Here is a 21,668-nt window from a genome sequence, read left to right on the forward strand (position 1 = left end):
GACTAGCTCAGGGACAGCGCACACGCCCAGAGTTCATGAGAAAGCTGGAAGTGGTACTTTGGCTCTAGTGGTAGAGCTCAGGACAGTGTCCAGGCCCTGAATTCAAACCCCCAGGACTGGCAAAAAAAAAAAGTGTAGCTGTGACTCAAGTGGTAAGGCACCCAACCTTGAGCAGAAAAAACTCTGGGCCAGTGTTCAGGCCCTGAGCTCAAGCACACACACAGTCACTTAGGAAGTCGAGGGACTGTGCTCCCTGTGTAGTGGATCCTCACCAGGATTTAAGTCTCAGTGCCTGCTGTGTGTCACCCAGGGTTCTCATTAAACCCTCTCTTAGCAGGTGTTCAGTACGCATCTGGGAGGGGCAGGCACCGTTTTCACCTGCACACGTCCGCAGCCTAGGCGTCAGCCGAGTCCCCGCACGCTCCGGGGCCCTCTGTGGCCGAGGACCTGAAGCCAGGCCACCCCCCGGGGCGGGCGGTGGGGTCGCGGCGACCCCCGCGCGTCGGCCCGGGCCGGCCCCGCGTGCGCGCCGGCGGGCGGGAGCGCCCAGGCCATTGGCTGGCGCGCGGCGGCGGAGGGCGGGGAGCGCCGCCGACGGGGACTGTTCGCTCCTACGGGCTGTAGATGGAGCTGTCCGGCCCCGGCGAGGGGGAAGGCGCCCGGAGAACGTTCTTCCTCTCCCTGGCCGGCCCGAGCGGGGAAGCAGCGCTCCCAGGATGCAGTTTGTGTCAACACGGCCGCAGCCTCAGCAGCTGGGCATCCAGGGCCTGGGGCTGGACGGCGGCGGCTGGAGCTGGGCCCAGGCGCTGCCCCCCGACGAGGTCTGCCACCAGGAGCCGGCGCTGCGCGGGGAAATGGCCGAGGGAATGCCGCCCATGCAGGTGGGTGCAGCCCCCGCGGGCGCCATGGCCGCGGCGGCGGCCGCCATGGGGGCGGGGCGGGGCCTGGGGGCCTGGGGGGCCCCGCCGCGCCCGGGGCCGTCGTGCGGTGCCCGGGGCGCGCAGTGCCGTGGGGTGCTGCGCGCTGGCCTCGGCCCGCGCCCGGGCCCGGCCCTGGGCGGGCGCACGGAGCGGGCCCCGACGTAGGCCCCGAGCGGGTGGCAGGCCCCGCGATCGCCCAGCACCTACCCGTCCCCGCCCGGGCCCGGTGCCCGCCGGGACCTGCCTGGGCCAAGAGCCCTTCTCAGATCCGAGCCAAGGCTCCCATTGGCGTCAGGCGAGCCGTGGTGTGTGTGTGTGTGTATGGGGGGTGGGGGGGACCGGCAGGCCTGGCTGGAGAAGAATACCACATCCATGTTTACACTGTAGCTAGTTTGACAAAAAAGATTTTACAGTATCTCATTGGCATCCCTCTGCAAGGCCACCGATGGATGCACTTTTCCTTCTGCCCTGGGGGTGATCCAGGAAAGAGACCCCGGGAGAGGACTTAGGCTGTCAAACTTGGCTGCATAGGGAATCCCCTGATCAGCTTCTAAAACATCTGAGGAAGTCCAAGACCTAGGCCAGAGCCCTTAAGTCCCCCCGGGGTGAAGGGTGAGCCATGCTATGGTCGTTTGAGAACCAGTGTCTTAGCACAGGGAAGGGAGAGGCCGGAGCACTTCCTCACAGGGGTGTCTTAGAGCTGTCCTCCATAGACTTTGCACAGCCCCTCTCCTCCCAGCTGATTCTCTGGATTGTTACAAGTCAGCGGGGAGGGCCTGGGTCATCTTTGATCATTTTTTGTAAACCTTTGAAACCCAAGTGGCCCTTGACTTCGTAAACTTGTGTCATCCCTATTGCCTTCTCCAAGGTAGGACCAGTTAAGGCCTTGATGAGAGCAAAGATGGAAACAGAGCTGTCTCTTACCCAGCAGAGGCTGGCCTTCCCATGGACCTGCTATTCTTTCTCATGTGAGGGAGGGGATTCTTAAGACTGAGTTAGTCCTCTGGCTGTCACAGCTTCTCTGAGTTTGGGAATGTATAGCTGCATGATATCAAAGGTCCTGCCCCAGACAGACTCCACTTTGCACAAGCTGAGGGTTTCTGCAGCAGCCACAGCAGCACCATAAACAAAAAGGGACACTTCCTTCTGTCCCATGTGGGAAGGTCAGTCATCAGCCTGTGTCACCATTCTGCAAGTCCTGGGTGCTAGTGTATTATGGCCCCCATTCCCAGATCACCAACAAACTGTGGCAACTCCCCATTCTCCTCTGTTGGCCAAAGGGTTCAGCTACCAACTTGCCCCTACCTGGCCTCATCTTCCAGATAGAAGGTGAGTGCAGGAAGATAAAAGGGGGGAGGATCTAGGTTCAAAGCCAGCTCAGGCACAAAAGGACCTAAGACTCTTATCTCCAATTAACCTTTAGAAAATGGGAAGTGGGGCTTGGCTCAAGGGTAGGGAGATAGCCTTGAGCTGAGGAGCTCAGGGACAGAACTCGGGCCAAGTTTAAGTCCCATGACCCATCAAAAAAAGAAAAGGGGTGGGGTGGGGAGAGGCCCTATGCCATGAGACATCCCTCTCTAGGAAGCAGGGACAGACCCAGAGCTTTAACTCTCAGCTCAGGTAGAAGTGAAAGGTATCTCGTCCTCCTCTCTAATGAGTAACTTTTTAGTAAATCCGTTTTTAAAATATTTACTTCATTGTTATTTTATTTATTTTGTTGGTTGTGGGGCATGAACTCTCATTTTTTAGAGGTTCTTTAGTGCCTGGGCTGGCTTTGAACCAGGATCCTCAGATCTCAGCCTCCAGAGTAGCTGAAATTACAGGTGTGAGCCACCACACCTGACTACTGTATTGTTATTTTAAAGGTCATGTGCAGAGGGATTACAATTACAGGAGTTAGGTAATGAGTACATTTCATTTACATAGTGTCTTCCTTTTGTTCCCTCTCTCCCAGTCCCTCCCAGTAAATTCATTTTTATTTTGCAAAATAGTTCTGAGAAGATAGTTAAAAAAAAAAATAAAAGCTGGGCATTGGTGGTTTATTCTCATAATTTAGCTGCTCAAGAGGCTGACATCTGAGATCATAGTTTGAAGCCAGAAAGTTTATCTTCAATTAACCAGCAAAAAGCTGGCTTATACAGTAGAAGACTAGCATTGAGTGAAAAAACTAAGGGACATGCCAGCCGAGGTTGCTACTCAGAAGGCTGAGATCTGAGGTTCAAAGCCAGCTGGGACAGTCAAGTCAGTGATACTCTTCTCTCCAGTTAACCACCAGAAATGGGAAGTGGGGCTGTGGCTCGAGTAGGGTGGTAGCCTTGAGCAGAAGAGCTTAGGAACAATGCCTACGCCCAGAGTTCAAGTCCCACAACTGACAAAAAAAAAGCACTAAGGTATAGAGCCCAATCTACTGAAGCTAGGCACTGGTACCTCACACCTGCAATCCTGGGTTCCCGGGCACTCGGGAGGCTGAGATCTGATGGTCGTGGTTCAAAGGCAGCCTGGGCACAAAAGTCTTCAGTTAACCATAGAAAACTGCTGGTGTTGCTGTGGTGCAAGTGGTAGAGTGCTAGCCTTGAGCTGAAGAGCTCAGAGACGGCATCCAGGCCTAGAGTTCAAGCCCCACAACCAACGACAAAAAAAAGGCCAGATGTAGGGCTGTGGCTTAAGTGATAGAATGCTAGCCTTGAGCCAAAAAAAAAGAAAGAAAAAAGCTCAGGGACAATGTCTAGGCCCTGAGATCAAGCCTCAAGCCTAGGACTGCTTCTCTCCTCTCTCTCTCTCTCTCTCTCTCTCTCTCTCTCTCTCTCTCTCTCTCTCTCTCTCTCTCTCTCACACACACACACACACACACATACACACACAAATACGAACTACTTAATGTGGCCCTTAGCTTGGGTATTTTGGTCACTTTCTTGGTTTGCAAAGTGTCTGTTGCCTGTGGCCCTTGGGCCGGTGCTCTGAGGATGACCAGCTATGCGCTTAACTTGAGGCAAAAAAAGTTGAGGCAGAACCTGGGGTGGTGGCTCACGCCTATAATCCTAGCTACTCAGGAGGCTGATATCTGAGATCCAGGATCGAGGTTCAAAGCCAGTTTAAGCACAAAAAGCCCTGAAACTCTTATCTCCAATTAACCTCTAGAAAATGGAAGTTGGGCTTGGCTCTAGGGTAGGGTGGTAGCCTTGAGCAGAAAAACTCAGGGACAGTGCCCAGGCCCAGGGGTAGGGTGGTAACCTTGACCTGTAGAGCTCTGAGACAGGGCCAGCCCAAGTGGAGTTCTAGCCCCATGACCCACAAAAACAAAAAATCTTGAGGCAGAGTTTATCATTAAGTCTAGTCAATAAAGAAAGCAGCTATTCTGGACTGAATAGGTATCTGAGACTTTTTTTTTTTGCCAGTCCTGGGCTTGAGCACTGTCCTTGGACTTTCTCAAGGCTAGAGCTCTACCACTTGAGCCTCAGCACCACTTCTGGCTTTTTTTTTTTTTTCTATATGTGGTACCAAGGAATTGAATCCGGGTCTTCATGCATGCTAGGCAAGCACTTTAACCACTAGGCCAAACTCCTGGCCCCAAGGTATCTGTGACTTTTTTCCTCCTATGGGTCATGGGACTTGAACTCTGGGCCTGGGTGCTTGTCCCTGAGCTCTTCTGCTCAATACTACCATCCTACCCCTTGAGGCACAGCACCACTCTCCCCCCGACCTTTTTTTTTTCCTAGTGGTTAATTAGAGATAAGAGTTTCTAGGAGGGCCGGGAGTTTGGCCTAGTGGTTAAAGTGCTTGCCTAGCATGCGGGAAGACCTGGGTTCGATTCCTTGGTACCACATACATACAAAAAAGCTGGAAGTGGTGCTGAGGCTCAAGTGGTAGAGCTCTAGCCTTGAGAAAGTCCAAGGACAGTGCTCAGGCCCTGAGCTCAAGCCCAGGACTGGCAAAAAAAAAAAAAAAAAAAAAGAGTTTCTAGGACTTTAGCACTCAGGCTTGCTTTGAACCAGGATCCTCAGATCTCATCCTCCTTAATAGCTAGGATTATAGGCATGTGCCACCTTGTCTTTTTTTTAAAAATCAGTCCTAAGACTTGAACTCAAAGCCTGAGCACTGTCCCTGAACTTTCGCTCAAGGTTAGCACTCTACCACGTGAGCCACAGCACCACTTTTTGTTTGTTTGTTTGTTTTTCTGTGTATGTGGTACTGAGAAATCGAACCCAGGGCTTCACGTATGCTAAACAAACGTTCTACCACTAAGTCACATTCCCAGCCCGAGCCCTGTGCAACTTTAGGTGAGGTTCTATGACCTTGATTTGCCATGGGTCAAGTTAGGTTCAACAGCCTGACTCCTATAGACAGGAAATGGGAGAGGGGTTAGTTGGATGATGGACTGGCTGGTTATTTCGAGAGACATTAATGAACATGGGTCTCATTAATGCCCTACCATGGCAGGATCTTGGTAGAATGAGAGTGTGACATTTAATTAATTATTCCTTGTGTTAAGTCACCTTCCCCTCCTTGTGTTAAGTCACCTTCCCCTTCTCCTTTACACGTATTCTGTGTGTGTGTGTGTGTGTCTCGTTGGGCTTAAACTCAGAACCTCATGCTTTGCTTGGCTTTCTTGCTCACAGTGTTCTAAGCAGCCAGCTTTTGCAGAGTAATTGGAGATGAGTCTTGAAGTTTTGTCTGCCCGGGCTGGCTTTGAACCATGAGCCTCAGATCTCAGTTTCTTGAGGAGGATTATGGGTATCAACACGTGCACCTGGATTCTTACATATTGTCTTATCCCTGGCTGTCTCTTTTTTCTCTTCACACAGGCTCAAGAGTGGGACATGGATGCTCGACGACCTATGCCTTTTCAGTTCCCCCCCTTCCCAGATAGGGCCCCCGTCTTCCCTGACCGCATGATGCGGGAGCCCCAGTTACCCACGGCGGAGATCTCACTCTGGACCGTGGTGGCTGCCATTCAGGCTGTGGAGAGGAAGGTGGATGCCCAGGCCAGCCAGCTACTAAACCTGGAGGGACGCACGGGGACAGCTGAGAAGAAGCTGGCCGACTGTGAGAAGACTGCCGTGGAGTTCGGGAACCACATGGAGGGCAAGTGGGCCGTGCTGGGGACCCTGCTGCAGGAGTACGGGCTGCTGCAGCGGCGCCTGGAGAACCTGGAGAACCTGCTGAGAAACAGGAACTTCTGGGTCCTGCGGCTGCCCCCGGGCACCAAGGGCGAGGCCCCCAAGGTAAGTGACAATCCAGGGGCAGGTGGAGGTAAGGAACTGCATAGGTGAACAGGTGGTTGCATCTTGTTAAGCCTTCCAGGCATCACTGGTTCCCTGTTTACTAATGGGTAAAAGAAAACATAATCAATGGGTTAACTTTTCAAAAGGAGGAGGTGGAGGAGAGATGACGATGTATATTAGAAGGAAAGGGCAAGGTAGGAGCTTGCCAACATCCTCCTGAGATCATAGAGAACCAGGAGATAAGGAAGGCCAGAGTAAGGTCTTGGGAGAATGAAGTTTGCCACAGACTTCCCCAGGAACTTACTGAAGTATCAGCAGCAGAGCAGGCAGTATGAGTTTAAGACCAAGGTTGATTGTAGAATTCTGTGGTTTGTATTCTATTAGCTTGGTTTTTCCCCAGCTGGAGATTTGCCCAATCTGGTGGTCTAAATTGTAGTTCCACTTTCTAAAGCTGTATGGGAAGCACACAGGTATGCATATCCCATCTGCATAGGGCATCCGGGCAGTTTTGTGCACCTGCCTTGGGGAATGCCATTTCTTTTTGGAGTGGGTCAGGCATGTGCTGGCATGGAGCTTGCACTTAGGGCCTGCCCCTTAGCTTTTTCACTCAAGGCTGTCACCCTTCCACTTGGACCACAACTCTACTTCCAGCTTTTTGGTGGTTAACTGAAGACAAATGTCTCTCTGATCAGACTGGTTTTGAACCACCATCCACAAATCTCAGCCTCCTAAGTAGCTAGGATTCTAGGCGTGAGCCATTCTGCCTGGCTTCAACCTCACAGTTTTGTGCACCTGGTGTGAGGGCTGACATTTATAGTTGTTGTAAGGCTTCTGATCACTGATTGGGCTATGGGCCAAGATCTGTTGACCTGTTTATCTGCTGGCTCTTTCCAAATCTGTTCCACATGGGCCAGCTTTGGCCCTGGACTTACACAAGGACTAATGGACAAAGACTAGGAGATAGGGAAAGTCAAAGGATTGGATTTTAGTATAAGAGTGAGAAGCAAGTTCAGTGGGGATGTGACATGTGTAGGAAGGGAGACTGGTCACAGGGGAAACCTCAGTGGTAAATCAGGGAAGTGAAACTATTCGAACAATGTGGTCCAAGGAGAAAGCCTGCCGGAAACAATGAAAATGGATATAGATGGACTCCTCATATGTCAGTCCCTGTAGCAACAAGTGACTGATGGTGGCTGTGAGTCAGGCTATGGAGAAACTTCCGCATAAAGACGGCTCATCCAAGAGCTATTGCAGGTGCCTTTGGATTTTTATATGTTTTAGTGACAAAAATGTCACCTATGTATACACCAGTATCCTGACCTGAAATACAAGGTTTTTGTTTTGTTTTTGCCAGTCCTGGGGCCTGAACTCAAGGCCTGAGCACTGTCCTTGGGCCTTCCTCAAGGCTAGAGCTCTACTAGTTGAGCCACAGCATCATTGTGGCTTTTTCTGTGTATGTGGTACTAAGGAATCAAACCTCAGTCTTCAAGGATGCTGGGCAAACACTCTACTACTAAGCCAAACTCCCGGCCCCATGAAATACAAGTTTTATCACAGGGCTTTACGGCTCTGATTCCCACTGTTGAAAACATTGCTGCTGAAAACCCAAGAAGGTTGATGAATGGAGAGCTCTGATTTCATGGATTAATATGAGCTGGGGTTCTGAGCATGGGATATGGGGAACAAAGGCCAGACTCTATGCTGACCTGATGCCTGTGGCTCACAGATAAAGGAGATAAGGAACAGTAGACGACGCTAGACTAAAATTCTTGTTGGCCCAGGTCCCCGTGACGTTTGTGGACATTGCTGTCTACTTCTCTGAGGATGAGTGGAAGAACTTGGACGAGTGGCAGAAGGAACTTTACAATAACCTTGTTAAGGAAAACTACAAAACTCTGATGTCCCTGGGTAAGAATGCCTTCCTGTAACTGCTGTCAGTGCAGAAGTGGGCAAGGAGAGATGGGGAGGTAGAAAGTGAAGCGCTCTTCCAGTGCCCTGCATTAGAATTTACTGCTCAACTTCACACAGCCCTTCTGTCCTTCCCATCTCACTTTTAGATGCAGAGGGCCCAGGGCCCAAGACAGATGTTCCCGCCCAGGTGGAGCCCAGAGAAGAGCCTTGTATGTGGGAGCAACGACACCCCGAAGAGAGAGAAGTCCCAGTAGAAGCAGATACAGGTAATGGCTGTTGAAGATAGGGCCAGATCTCCAAGGGCCAGACAGGAGAGCTAGATGCCCCATATACCATGCTGGCAGACGATTACATACAGTCAAGAAGGAAGCAGTGTGATACAAATTTGATAATCACTTAACAGGAAAATACCGTGGCCTGAAACTGCAGTATGGTTAATTAGTCTTTTGCTTCGTTAAAGCAAGGTAGCGGGGCTGGGAGTTTGGCCTAGTGGTAGAGTGCTTGCTTAGCATGCACAAAGACCCAGGTTCGATTCCTCAGTATCACATACATAGAAAAAGACAGAAGTGGTGCTGTGGACTTGAGAAAGCCCAAGGACAAGGCTCAGCACCTGAGCTCAAGCCCAGGACTGGCAAAAAAAAAAGCGCAATGTAGTGCTGCACTCACAGTTAAGCTAGATGGAGAGATGTAAATATCTAAATATATGTGTGTAAGTTAAAAGTTTCTTTGTGAGATGTCCAGTTGCCGTGGGCTGTCACTTCGCAGTCTTCTTCTCCCCAAACAAGAATCTGCTTTCTGTCTCTGGATTTGCTTGTGGTGGGCATTTCCTTTCACTCATTCTTTCCTCTCCTTTATCTGGCATTGCAGATGTTTGGTTCAGCTGCTGTGGTTACAATACCAGTATTAAGCTTCTCACCTTCTGTTCACCAGAACCTCAACAGTGTCACTACCCTTACTTTATAAATGAAACAGACAGATTGAAACCCCAAGAGGCAAAATGACTCAGACACCAAGTTGGTAACAGAATTGAAACCAGAATTTCCACCTTCAGGTTCCTCTCCTAATATATTTTCTGTTGCCTGAGTTATCTCCTGCCAGGAGCTACTACATACAATACCAGAAAAAATAAAGGCTGTTTCATGGATCTTAGGATTTATTGTTGACTTTTATGCTTACAGAGGTGTGCTAGATCAGGGCTTACTCTGCTTCATTGCCCAGCTGTCTACATCATAATCATATATGCATAGTGTGTTTTCTACAGTAGCAAAAAAAAAAAACAAGGACAAATCAGTTTGCTGTCTGTCTCTTTTTCTTGGATGTTGGTTCTCCATTCTTGGGGTTTCCTGCTCTTTAGGGTCCTCTCATCCCATTCCCCTGGCCCCAGAACTTCCTGCTGACCAGCATACAGAAAAACATCTCTGTCTCTAGGAGCTGAGCCACTGGTACCTGCACAGGACGTGCCCTCCCAGGTGAAGCGGGAGGAAGCCGGGTGTGTGCGGAGCCAGCGCAACCTGGAGGAAAGAGCTATCCCCTCAGAATCCATCACCGGTGAGTGAGCCAGATAGCCATCTGCTCCAGGAGGGGAAAGGAGGGTTGTAAGTGCATGAAACTATCGCCAATTACCCATCAGAAATCCAGAAGTGATGCTGAGGCTCAGAGTTATAGAGCACTAGCCTTGAGCTAAAGAGCTCAGGGACAGCGCCTAGGTCCAGAGTTCAAGCCCCACAACCAATAACAACAACAAAAAAGAGTCTCCAAGGGGCTAGAAATGTGGCTTAGTGATGGGGTGCTTTATCTAGCACGCATGAGGCCCTCGGTTCGATTCCTTAGTAACACACTAAAAAATAAATGAGATGATATAAAAAATCAACATTAATAAATTCTTTAATAAAATAAATAAATAAATAAATGAGGGCCGGGAGTTTGGCCTAGTGGTAGAGTGCTTGCTTAGCATGCATGAAGACCCAGGTTCAATTCCTAGGTACCACATATATAGAAAAAACTGGAAGTGCTGCTTTGACTTAAGTGGTAGAGCTCTAGTCTTGAGAAATCCCAAAGTCAGTACTCAGGCCCTGAGTTCAAGCCCCAGAACTGGGGGGGTGGGGGGGAAGAACACTAAAAGAAAAGAATTTTCATAGTTCAGCCTCCTGAGTAGCTAGGATTACGGTCATGGGCCATTGGCACCCAGCTGGGTTTTGTTCTTCCTTAAAGTTGCTCTATATCTGTCCATCTGCTTACCCCAACTCACTCCCCTCTTTGTGCTGCTACTGCATTTGAACTCAGGGCCTGGGTGCTGTCCCTTAGCTTTTGTCATCAAGACTGGCACTGTACTACTTGAGCCACAGCTCCACTTCTAGGTTTTTGTTGGTTAATTGAAGATAAAGAGTCTCACGGACTTTTCCTGCCCAATCTGGCTTTCAGCCTCAGTCCTCGGATCTCCATATCCTAAGTAGCTTGGATTTTAGACATGATCCACTGGTGCCAGATGATAAATTAGGTTTAACAGACTGCTGAAGACAGATGCTTCATCTTAGAAGAGTCCTACTCAGATGGTGATGCTGAATGGTTTCATGGCAGGTTGTTTTTCTGGGTAGGTCCTTTATGAGGATCTTTTTGTCCCACAGAGGTCTCATCCAATTAGGATTTCATTCTGGGAGATTAAGTCTTTGGAGCATGGAGAAATTGTGTGTGTGTGTGTGTGTGTGTATGTGTCTGTGAGTGTAAACACTGATACTGAAAGTTGGACTTAAGGCCTAAACCTGGTCCCGTAGTTTTTTTTTGTTTTGGGGGTTTTTTTGGTCAGTCATGGGGCTTGAACTCTGGGCCTTGGCACTGTTCTTGAGCTCTTCAGCTCAAGGCTACCGACCTACCCCTGGACCCACACTGCCACTCCATTTTTCTAGTGGTTAATTGAAGATAAAAGTCTCACGGTCTTTAGTGCCTGAGCTAACTTTGAACCCAGATCCTCAGGTCTCAGCCTCCTGAGTAGCTAGTATTGCAGGCCTGACCCACATACACAGAAAAAGCCAGAAGTAGTTCTGTGGCTCAAGTGATAGAACACTAGCCTTGAGCAAAAGAAGCCAAGGGACAGTGCCCATGCCCTGAGTTCAAGCCCCAGAACAGGCAAAAAAAATCTTGGGCTTTCTTGCTAAAGTTGGCTTTAAACTACAATCCTTAGCTCTCATCTACCTGAGTAGCTAAGTGACAGGGTTAAGCCACTGGTGCCAGACTCTGTGGTCTAAATCTTTATTAATTTACTTCCTTGTAACGTCTAGTGATTTATAGCCAGAGCACCATTAGTTGTGGCTAGAATGATTGCGACCTTTCGTTGATTATAATAATTTAGTTATACTTATGCCTGATTCTTTTTTTTTTTTTTTTTTTTTTTTGCCAGTCCTGGGCTTGGGCTCAGGGCCTGAGCACTGTCCTTGGACTTTCTCAAGGCTACAGCTCTACCATTTGAGCCTTAGCACCACTTCTGGCTTTTTTCTATGTATGTGGTACCGAGGAATCGAACCCGGGTCTTCATGCATGCTAGGCAAGCACTTTAACCGCTAGGCCAAACTCCCGGCCCCGTTATGCCTGATTCTTAAAGGAAATGGAATTGGATAAAATCAGAGATTTGCTCAAAACACATACTAGAGATGATTTCACGTCTTCTGAAGTTGTTGCTGCTTTTGTTTCCACAAATAGACTCACCCATCTCTGCCCAGGACCTGTTGTCTCGGATTAAGCAGGAGGAACAACAGTGTGTATGGGACCAGCAGGATTTGGCAGAGAGAGATATTCCCACAGACCCCAATTCAGGTAAGAAAGCTGTCAGAGCAACATCTCTAGGTCACAGGAATCATCCAGCCATCAGTTATTGTCTCAGTGAATCACCTAAGCATTGATGGTTTTTTTGAGTCATCGAAATACACAAGATTCAAAAAGCTTGTGTATATTTCGGGAGGTGAGAAAGTGATTTATATTTTCTGGAATTTCTTTTGAGTGGCTGTTAATTCAGTGTCTCCCCAAAGATTTCTGGGAAGTCAGGAAATTCAGGAAAGCTCAGTTGCCCAGGCTGTGTATGGATTCATAAGTATTTGCAAAGCTGAGAGAAGTCCATGTCATCCTTCTAGAAGTTGTGATACTAAAGTTCATCCTAATCCCATACTAGGTAGAGAGAGTGAGCAGCAGAGTCTACGAGTCCTTGCAGTTTGTTACTTTGACAAGGGAGGAATGGATGGACTGGGAAGATATGGAATCACAGTCACCTTGGCATCTCTTGGGGAGCTCTGGCTGCTGCTTCTGAGTTTCTGAGTTTCTGAATGCCATGGCACTGTGGCCCAGCTGAGCTGAGCTTTCTACAGGCCTGTCCTGGCCCCACAGTCCCATGGGGCTCCGTGGATAGTTAGGAGACCTGGTTTCGGCTTTAGGACGACTTTTCCCCTCTCTGGCCACTTCAAAATACAGCATGCAATAAGAGCCTGTAGGCTGGGGTCTGGTGATTCACACCTGTAATCCAATCAAGAGGCTGAGATCTGAAGATCAAGGTTCAGAACCTGCTCTGGCAGGAAATGTCTGCAAGACTCTTACCTCCACTTAACCATCAAAAAGCTGAAAACGGAGGTGTGGCTCAAATGGTAGAGTGCCAGCCTTAAGTGGAAAAGCTGAATGAGAGTGTAAAGTTCTGTGTTGAAGTCCCACCACAAGAGTACATTGTGCGCGCGCGCGCGCACGCACACACACACACACACACACACACACACACACGAGGAAGGCAAAGAATTCCATAAATAGAAATATGCCTGTGAGTTGAGACCCTGCATGCAATGTTTGGTTTTGTTTTGGGTGGAGGGGGTTGCTTTATTTTTTGTACTATAGCTTAAACTCTGGGCCTAGGTGCTATCCCTGAGCATTTTTGCTCAAAGCTAACACTACCACATGAGCTACAACTTAGGCATTTTATGCCTAATTGGCAATAAGGGTCTCATAGATTTTTTCCTGCACAGGCTGGCTTTGAACTTCAATCCTCAGATCTCAGCCTCCTGAGTAACTAGGATTATAAGCATGAGTTGCCAGTACCTAGCTTGCAATACGGTTTTTTGTTGTTGTTGTTGTTGTTTGTTTGTTTGTTTTTGCCAGTCCTGGGGCTTGAACTTCAGACCTGGGCACTATGCTTGGACAGTATGTGGTACTAAGGAATCAAACCCAGGGCTTTGTTCATGCTAAGTGAGCACTCTACTACTAGGCTACACCCTGGGCCCTTGCAATGTTTTTTTTGTTTTGTTTTGTTTTTTTTGCCAGTCCTCGGCTTTAGCTCAGGGCCTGAGCACTGTCCTTGGACTTTCTCAAGGCTAGAGCTCTACCACTTGAACCTCAGCACCACTTCTGGCTTTTTTCTATGTATGTGGTACCGAGGAATCGAACCCAGGTCTTCGTGCATGTGAGGCAAGCACTCTACTACTAGGCCAAACTCCTGGCCCCTGCAGTGCTTTTTTAACCATCAGTGGGATGCTGGGGGAAAATGACCAAAGTCTAAGACCGCTTTCTTTCCTGTCAACAGAATCTCTGATCTCAGCACATGACATTTTGTCCTGGATCAAGCAGGAGGAGCAGCCATACCCGTGGGGCGCACGTGACTCAATGGAAGGAGAACTCGGACTAGACTCTGGCCCTAGTGAGTACTTCACACCTCTAGGGACCCGGGCTGTTCTGTGTAGAGCTGAATGGCGGAGGTCTGAAATGGGGGTTGCTTGCTTCAGCCTCCCCAGTGTTAGAGAGCCGTTCAGGGGTGGCAGCCTCCGGAATGTGGAGGACCCATCCTCACAGGGTGGACAGTGGAAGCCCTTCTTTGAAGCAGATCTGTGGGTGTTAACTGGTGGCATGGCAGCTCTTGGTTAGATTCCTGGGGCTTGGGGTGGAAATGTGGCAGATATGGTCAGAAAAGTGATCTCCACTCCGGCCCTGGGCAACAAATCCTAAGAAGGGTGGCTACAAGCCACCCTCTTCACAGTTCCTCCACCAACTGCCCTGATTAGAGAGTGGAGCTTCCCAGGCAGGGAGGAAGAAATGCTAGCTGGAGACTGGAGAGGAAATGGAAGGGGAGGCATAAGAAGATGCCTAGATATAGAGACCTTTTGGACAGGGCTGGAGGTGTTACCATCCTGACACTATTCAGAGCCTTGACTCCTCCCAGCTGTCCCCCAAGGCATGGAGCTGTGACCTGTCCCCCCCCCCTAGGATGCATTGCAGAGACAGAAGCCATTCCCTGGGGAGGCAGATTATGAAGAGACAAGAGAACCCTGTCAGGGACCAGGTACCCTCAGACTGGGTGAGACTTGCCCCACCCCAGCTGCCCCCGTCTGCTCTGTGGACCAACGTTCAAACTGTAAACTGTGTGAGTTTGTGGTCCCAGATGATCCCAGCATTGAAATTCTCAAAGCAGATTTGCACTTTGGATACATTCTGACCCAGTCTTTCCTTTCCACTGAGAGAATCTGCAGAGAATACCTGACAACTGACCACCAGATCAGTAATTCTTTTTTTTTTTTTTTTTTGCCAGTCCTGGGCTTGAGCTCAGGGCCTGAACACTGGCCTTGGACTTTCTCAAGGCTAGAGCTCTACCACTTGAGCCTCAGCACCACTTTCGGCTTTTTTTTTTTTCTATGTATGTGGTACCGAGGTATCGAACCCGGGTCTTCATGCATGCTAGGCAAGCACTTTAACCACTAGGCCAAACTCCCGGCCCCCAGATCAGTAATTCTTGCAATCCCCAGGCCAGGGTCGGCTCTGCAGGTGACTTCTGCCTAGCAGAAGCTCCTGGAACACTTTCCTGATTGAGCACTTCTGGTTTGGTGCTCCAGAGAACCATATAGATGACCAGTGGTCATCTGATCCATCTAATCAGGCCCCTCACTTTTAGAGACACTGAGACCCAGAGGGACTAGGACTGGGTGCCACTGGAGAACAGGGTAGGATCCTGAAGGGATGGGCATCAACGCGTCCATTTTCCGGTCCCCCCCCAGGTGACAGCCTGTTGCTGGTGAAGAACGCAGCCCCTGCCCCTCCGCAGCCCCACCAGCAGAGCCTGCCCCCGCTGCCCGTGCCCGAGCACCCTGGCGGCCCCGGCAGCCGCGGGCTGCTGGACGACGGTGGCGGCTTCTCCACGCTGCCCGGGGAGCGCAGCACTGGCGAGGCCCCGGCCCCGCTGGGTGGGGAGGGCGGAGCCGGGGGCGGCCCGGGCGGCGGGGGCGGCCCGGGGGCCGGAGGAGGAGGAGGAGGAGGAGGAGGGGGCTGCGGCAGCTGCTGCCCCAGCGGCCTGCGGCGGAGCCTGCTGGGGCACGGGGGGGCGCGCAGCAAGCCCTACTCGTGCCCGGAGTGCGGCAAGAGCTTCGGCGTGCGCAAGAGCCTGATCATCCACCACCGCAGCCACACCAAGGAGCGGCCGTACGAGTGCGCCGAGTGCGAGAAGAGCTTCAACTGCCACTCGGGGCTCATCCGCCACCAGATGACGCACCGCGGCGAGCGGCCCTACAAGTGCTCCGAGTGCGAGAAGACCTACAGCCGCAAGGAGCACCTGCAGAACCACCAGCGGCTGCACACGGGCGAGCGCCCCTTCCAGTGCGCGCTGTGCGGCAAGAGCTTCATCCGCAAGCAGAACCTGCTCAAGCACCAGCGCATCCACACCGGCGAGCGCCCCTACGCCTGCGGCGAGTGCGGCAAGAGCTTCCGCTACAAGGAGTCGCTCAAGGACCACCTGCGGGTGCACGGCGGGGGGCCCGGCGTGGGCGCCCCCAGGCCTCTCCAGCCCCCGCCCCCCGAGAGGGACTAGGGCTGGGCGGGGAGGGCTGGACTGGGGCGATCGGGGGTGTGGGGGGGGCGCCTCCTGCGGACCCGCCCCCGTCCTGTCCTCAGCGCCCCTCCCCGCCCTTTTCGCACCTCCCGTTGGAGATCTGGCACGGGAATTGCACTCAGACAGGGTACCCCCGAGGGTCGGACGACTGGGGCACGGCCTGAGTGGACAGCCAGCTCATTCCCCGAGGGTGGCCTGAATGGTCGGGGAAGGTGCCAGAGGGACAGCAAGGAGGCCGGAGTCGCTGGACATGACCCTCGGGCCCCCTGGTGTGCCCGCTGGCCGCAGATTCTGATCAGGGACCACCCTGACCAGGGGCCCGAGGGTCTCAGAACCCTTCTGGAAGAAGGAAACCCCACCCCGAGGATCGGAGACTCCCTGGGGAACGGGAGCGGAGGCCAGCTGCGCCGCGCGCTAAGGGGGACATCACTGCCTCAAGCGCCAACGGCGGGCGCTTTCTACTTTTGTAAAGTGTTTTCTATCCGTTATCTATCTTCACCCTGAGCCTACCTCCCCTCCCAGAGGTGGGGTAGGATTGACCTGTCGTGGTGACTGAGTAAAGTGAGACACAGGTGAGATCACGTACTTTAAGATCAGACGAGAAGAGCGTGGCAGAGCCACACCCGGGCGCAGGCCCAGCGCAGTGTCTCGGCCACACACACACTGCCTACCTCCTTGGCCTGAGAGACCACTCTCACCTGGCCTTCCTGGTCTCTCCCCCTTGAATGCCACCGTGGTCCCCCCCTCCCCTCCCTATTCCAGAAGCCACAGGGCCAATTCATGGGGTAACCGGGATCGGGGAATGGATGGGCCGCAGCCCTGGGCCTGGGCTCAGGAAGATCCGCTAAGCTCACCTGGGCACACTCTGTGCCCCCAGGAGCCTGTCCTCCCATCCCCACCCCTGCTCAGTTACCGGGCAGCAATAGATCCTCACCACACACAGCAGAGCCTGCCCTCCAGAGCCATCGGTGTCCTGGGTCAGAACTCCCGGATGATTCACTCCTCCTGAAGGGCAGAGGGTGAGGGACAGACCTCTGCTGCCAGAGCAGCCACCAAGGGATAAGTCTGCCCAGGTGGCCGGGCAGGTGGGTGCTAGAGTCTGAGCCTCAGTCTCTCTCCTGCCCTGGGTCTCCCAATTGGTGCTATCCGTCAAATGGCCATGCTCGTGGACATGGACCCAGATCCTACTCACGCTCCAACCCTGCAGTCACCTTGGACTCCCTCTCGTGTTGGTTCATCGCTCTGCGCTCCAAGCCCTGTGGTCCCAGGGGCTACAGTCTCCATTTCAGCATTTTGCATGGCCAGGCACTGGGGTGGGGTGACATGCCCCAGGACCCTTGTTTGCGTCAAAAAAAAAAAAAATGCTTTTCTTGCACCTCTTGTGGATCCCGCTTCTCTCCCAGCCCAGGGGCATAATGGGCAGCCACTGAGTGAGCACTCCTGCTTCTGCTCTATGCTCATCTGTGCCGTGCCGACTTTCCTCAGACCCCTTTTTGCTGTGCAAAGGGAATTCTTGAGATTAAATAAAAGATAACCAGATTGCAGACTACATGTGCACTAAGTTGGACGCCTCTCCAGTGTGGCATCCTACAGTAAAGCCTCAATGAATGGATTTTTTTTTCTTCTTCTTCATTGGGCTCTTTGAAGAAGGCTAATCTTAGGAGAACCAGTCAAGATGAAAAACAGAACACAGATGCTATTCAGGAGAGTAGAAGGGGACCTTCAGCTATCAAGATGATTGCAAGGAGACTAACTTCTCAAAAGCATAGGCCAGACCAGGAGTGTGGCCTAGTGGTAGGGTGCTTGCCTAGCATGCACAAAGCCCTGGGTTCAATTCCTTGGTATCACATACACAGAAAAGGTTGGCAGTGGTGCTCTGGCTCGAGTGGTAAAGCTCTAGCCTTGAGAAAGCCCAAGAACAGTGTCCAGGCCCTGAGTTCAAGCTCCAGGACTGGCAGAAAATAAGTAAATCATGGCAAGTAAGATCCATATTGTTGGGCCGGGAGTTTGGCCTAGTGGTTAAAGTGCTTGCCTAGCATGCATGAAGACCCAGGTTCGATTCCTCGGTACCACATACATAGAAAAAAGCCGGAAGTGGTGCTGAAGCTCAAGTGGTAGAGCTCTAGCCTTGAGAAAGTCCAAGGACAGTGCTCAGGCCCTGAGCTCAAGCCCAGGACTGGCAAAAAAAAAAAAAAAAAAAGATCCATATTGTTTTGGCTGTTGGAAGTATGAGGATGAGGGAGCAGTTGTTTTTGGAAATGAAAATTTAACCCTGGGGCTCAAGCTTGTAATCCTAGCTACTCAGGAGGCTGAGATCTGAGGATCACAATTCGAAATAAACCAGAGCAGGAGATATATCTTTAATTAATCAAAATGCTGGAGGGGGAGGTTTGTTTCAAGGAAATTGTTGAGTAAAGAGCTATGGGATATTTCCCAAGCCCCGAGTTCAAACCCTACTACTAGAGAGAAAAAAAAAAATAGGGTCTTAAAATACTTGAGCACAGCCGGGTGCCATGGCTCACGCCTGTAATCCTAACTACGAAGAGAGCTGAGATCTGGGGATTAAGGCTCAAAGCCAGCCGAGGCACGAAAGAACCAGAGACTCTTCTCTCCAATTAACCCCTACAAAACGGGAAACGGGGCTTGGCTCAAGGGTAGGGTGGTAGCCTTTAGCTGAAGAGCTCAGGGACAGCACCTAGACAGAGTTAAAGCCCCGTGACCCACAAAAAAATAAAAATTAAAAAAAAATACTTGAGCACATAGCTTTCGCCCAACCCTTCCATTTTACTCTCAGGAACCTGATTCCCAAAGAGAATCAAGACAATGGTCTGGAGCCTCAGCTACTGTGCCTACTGTACTGTGTCCTCAGCTGTACTATGAACCGCCTGCTTCTCCCTCCAAAGTGTTGGGCTTACAGGCTCAGAAAAATGGTTTGGTTTTGTTTACAGTAACTTTTAAATTTAAAAAGGGTTGCACAGGGGCTGGGAGTTTGGCCCGGTGGTAGAGTGCTTGCTTAGCATCTTCTCTACCACATACATAGAAAAAGCCAGCAACGGTGCTGTGGCTCAAGTGGTTGAGCCTTAAGAAAGCCCAAGGACAGAGCTCAGGCCTGAATTCAAGCCCTGGGACTGGCAAAAAATAAAAATAAAAAGTGTGGGGGGACTGCATGGAGTAAAAAAAATAACGGGAAAAAATGACGCACAAGCCATGCTCGGTGGCTCATGCCTATAATTCTAGCTACTCAGAAGGATGAGAACTAAGGATCTCAGTTCAAATCCAGTCTGGGTACTAAAGTCTGTGAGACTCTCATCTCCATTTAATGACCAGAAAACCGGAAGTGGTGCTGTGGCTCAAGGGGTAGGGTGGTAGCCTTGTGCTGAATTGCTCAGGGACAGTGCCCAGCCCTAGAGTTCAAGTCCCACAACAGACAAAACAGAACAAAAGGTACACAAAGAGTAAAACGTGTTTCCTGCTAGACTTTTACTGTTCACTGCTCAGAGCTTCTATTCAATTTCCCAAATGATTTGTTTCCTTGGAGCAGTGTATCGTTTCTGACTTTCTGCCCATCGCATCCTAGAAGTTCCAGCAGATGAGTTTCCTTCCTTCTGCAGCTGCCCCCACACTATTGGCTACAGGCAGACGCCTCAAAAGATGCTGCTTTATGGGGCCAGGAGTTTGGCCTAGTGGTAGAGTGCTTGCCTAGCATGCACGAAGACCCGGGTTCAATTCCTCGGTACCACATATATAGAAAAAAGCCAGTAGCGGTGCTGAGACTTAAGTGGTAGAGTGCTAGCCTTGAGAAAGTCTAAGGACAGTGCTCAGGCCCTGAGTTCAAGGCCCAGGACTGCCAAAAAAAAAAAAAGACTCAATCCTTGCCCTCTTTGGGCCTGTAATCTAACAGGAGAGAAAGGCACATATGAGAATAAAGCCATTAGAAAGGGGGTGTGTATCTGAGGCTGGACGCTGGATATGTTCTAGCTTGCCACAATAACACCAGATAGAAATCACAGGAGCCCTGGGCAAAGAAGCCATTCAGAAGCAAGGAGCCATAACTGCAATCACACCTGCTCAAGAGGCTGCGATCTGAAGACTGGGATTCAAAGTTGTCCTGGAGGGAAAAAATATGAGACATCTTCAATTAACCAACAAAATGCTCAAAATGCTGTTGGAGGTGTGGCTCAAATGGTAGAGCAGAATCAGCACTGAGCAAAAAAAAATAATGAGAGTGCATGGCCCTGAGTTCACATAGACACACACACACACACACACACACACACACACACCCCAAATTTTTCAAGAGGCAGCTGTCAACATTTAAATGTCAGTGAGGAAGGGAAAGGATAAATGCAAAGTGATACAAGGTAGCACAAAATTTGGATCTTGGAAATGCCAAAGCAAATCAGAAACAAGAAACTTCCTGTTTGTGAATATTTGCTCTATGCCAGTAATGCAGCTATAGAAGCACTTAACATCAATTATTTATTCTAGTTCTAACAACACCCCTACAACGAAGGGTTCATGTCTCAGTGGGAAAGTAAGAGCACTAAGATAGTAAAAGCCACGTCACTTTGTGAAGGAGCTGAAGTAAAATACTAATAATCACTAGCGCTTCTGGAGACTGTATTCTGTGACACTGTCCTAAATTCAACTTGAATTCATTTAATCCACACAAACCAATGGGATTAACCACTATTGTCCCACAATAATGATGGAATGGTAGTAGCAAAAAGTCAAAGCCTTAGCTGGGTGCCAGTGGCTCATGCTTGTAAATATAGCTATTTAAATGGCTGAGATCTAAGAGTGGCAGTTTGAAGCCAATCAAGCAGGAAAAAAATCACACACACACACACACACACACACACACACACACACACACACAAAACAAAACAAAACCCAGAAATGGAGCTGTGATTCAAGTGGTAGAGTGCCAATTTTGCGCAAAAAAGCTAAGGGACTGCACACAGGCCTTGAGTTCAGGACTAAGTACCACTATCACCACCACCAACACACGTGCATACACACACACAACACACACATTAGTAAAAGCTTCTCCAAGTACACATTTAAAACATAGCATTGTGGGCCAGGACCCAGATGATCCTACATTCTGACTTACTACCCTACACCATCTCTGCAAAGCTTTCAGTACCTGGAGCTGCCTTCCTAGAGGGCTGGAAATTTCACCTAAAACTTCTTCCAGGTCAGGGATGCTGAATGCTGACTCTAAAGAGCCCACTGTACAAGCCAGCATATCAATTTAACAATTTTAGGATGTACTTGACTGTCGCATCACACTCACCTAACATGTTTTCTCTCAAAAGCTATGAGGAAGCCTGCACAGAAATGCAATAAAGGTGTCAGAACTCTGACAGAACATTTTAGCATCCTCAGTATCTTGTGTCTTGATATGTCTGCTTCTATGATCATGATACCTTTCTTTATTTGGCAGCAAGTGTTTATTGGCCTGAGAAAAGAGATCAGACCATAGCAGTATTTTTTTTTTGTGGGTCATGGGACTTGAACTAGTCCTGGGTGCTGTCCCTGAGCTCTTCAGCTCAAGGCTACCACCCTACCCCTGAGCCAAGCCCCGTTTTCTACAGGTTAATTGGAGATAAGAGTCTCAGTTCCTTTTGTGCCCAGGCTGGCTTTGAACCTTGATCCTCAGATCTCAGCCTCCTGAGTAGCTAGGATTACAGGGGTGATCCTCTGCTCCCGGTTCCCAGCAATATTTCTGTAGCCAGCTATTCTCTTCAGGTTGGCCCATTCTGTAGGTTTATA

The 21,668-nt window shown here is 50.3% G+C and overlaps 1 protein-coding gene across 1 annotated transcript; it reads left to right on the forward strand.

Moving 5' to 3' along the window:
- The first annotated feature begins 656 nt into the window (after nt 1-656).
- Nucleotides 657-17,563, forward strand: Znf282 (zinc finger protein 282). Its single transcript, XM_090333489.1, has 8 exons — nt 657-881; nt 5,723-6,142; nt 7,924-8,050; nt 8,200-8,319; nt 9,482-9,601; nt 11,747-11,860; nt 13,602-13,715; nt 15,064-17,563. The coding sequence occupies exons 1-8, from the start codon at nt 717-719 to the stop codon at nt 15,867-15,869; spliced, it is 1,986 nt and encodes a 661-aa protein (XP_090189615.1). The 5' UTR covers nt 657-716; the 3' UTR covers nt 15,870-17,563.
- Nucleotides 17,564-21,668: the final 4,105 nt, after the last annotated feature.

The sequence above is a fragment of the Megascapheus bottae genome, chromosome 5 (assembly GCF_031878675.1).
Source record: "Megascapheus bottae isolate mThoBot1 chromosome 5, mThoBot2.hap1, whole genome shotgun sequence".
Classification (NCBI taxonomy): Eukaryota; Metazoa; Chordata; class Mammalia; order Rodentia; family Geomyidae; genus Megascapheus; species Megascapheus bottae.

Coding starts and splice junctions, on each gene's coding strand:
- Znf282 (XM_090333489.1), top strand. CDS start 717: ATGCAGTTTGTGTCAACACGGCCGCAGCCTCAGCAGCTGGGCATCCAG. Junction 882..5,722: donor AGGGAATGCCGCCCATGCAG/GTGGGTGCAGCC, acceptor CTCTTCACACAG/GCTCAAGAGTGGGACATGGA. Junction 13,716..15,063: donor CGGACTAGACTCTGGCCCTA/GTGAGTACTTCA, acceptor GTCCCCCCCCAG/GTGACAGCCTGTTGCTGGTG.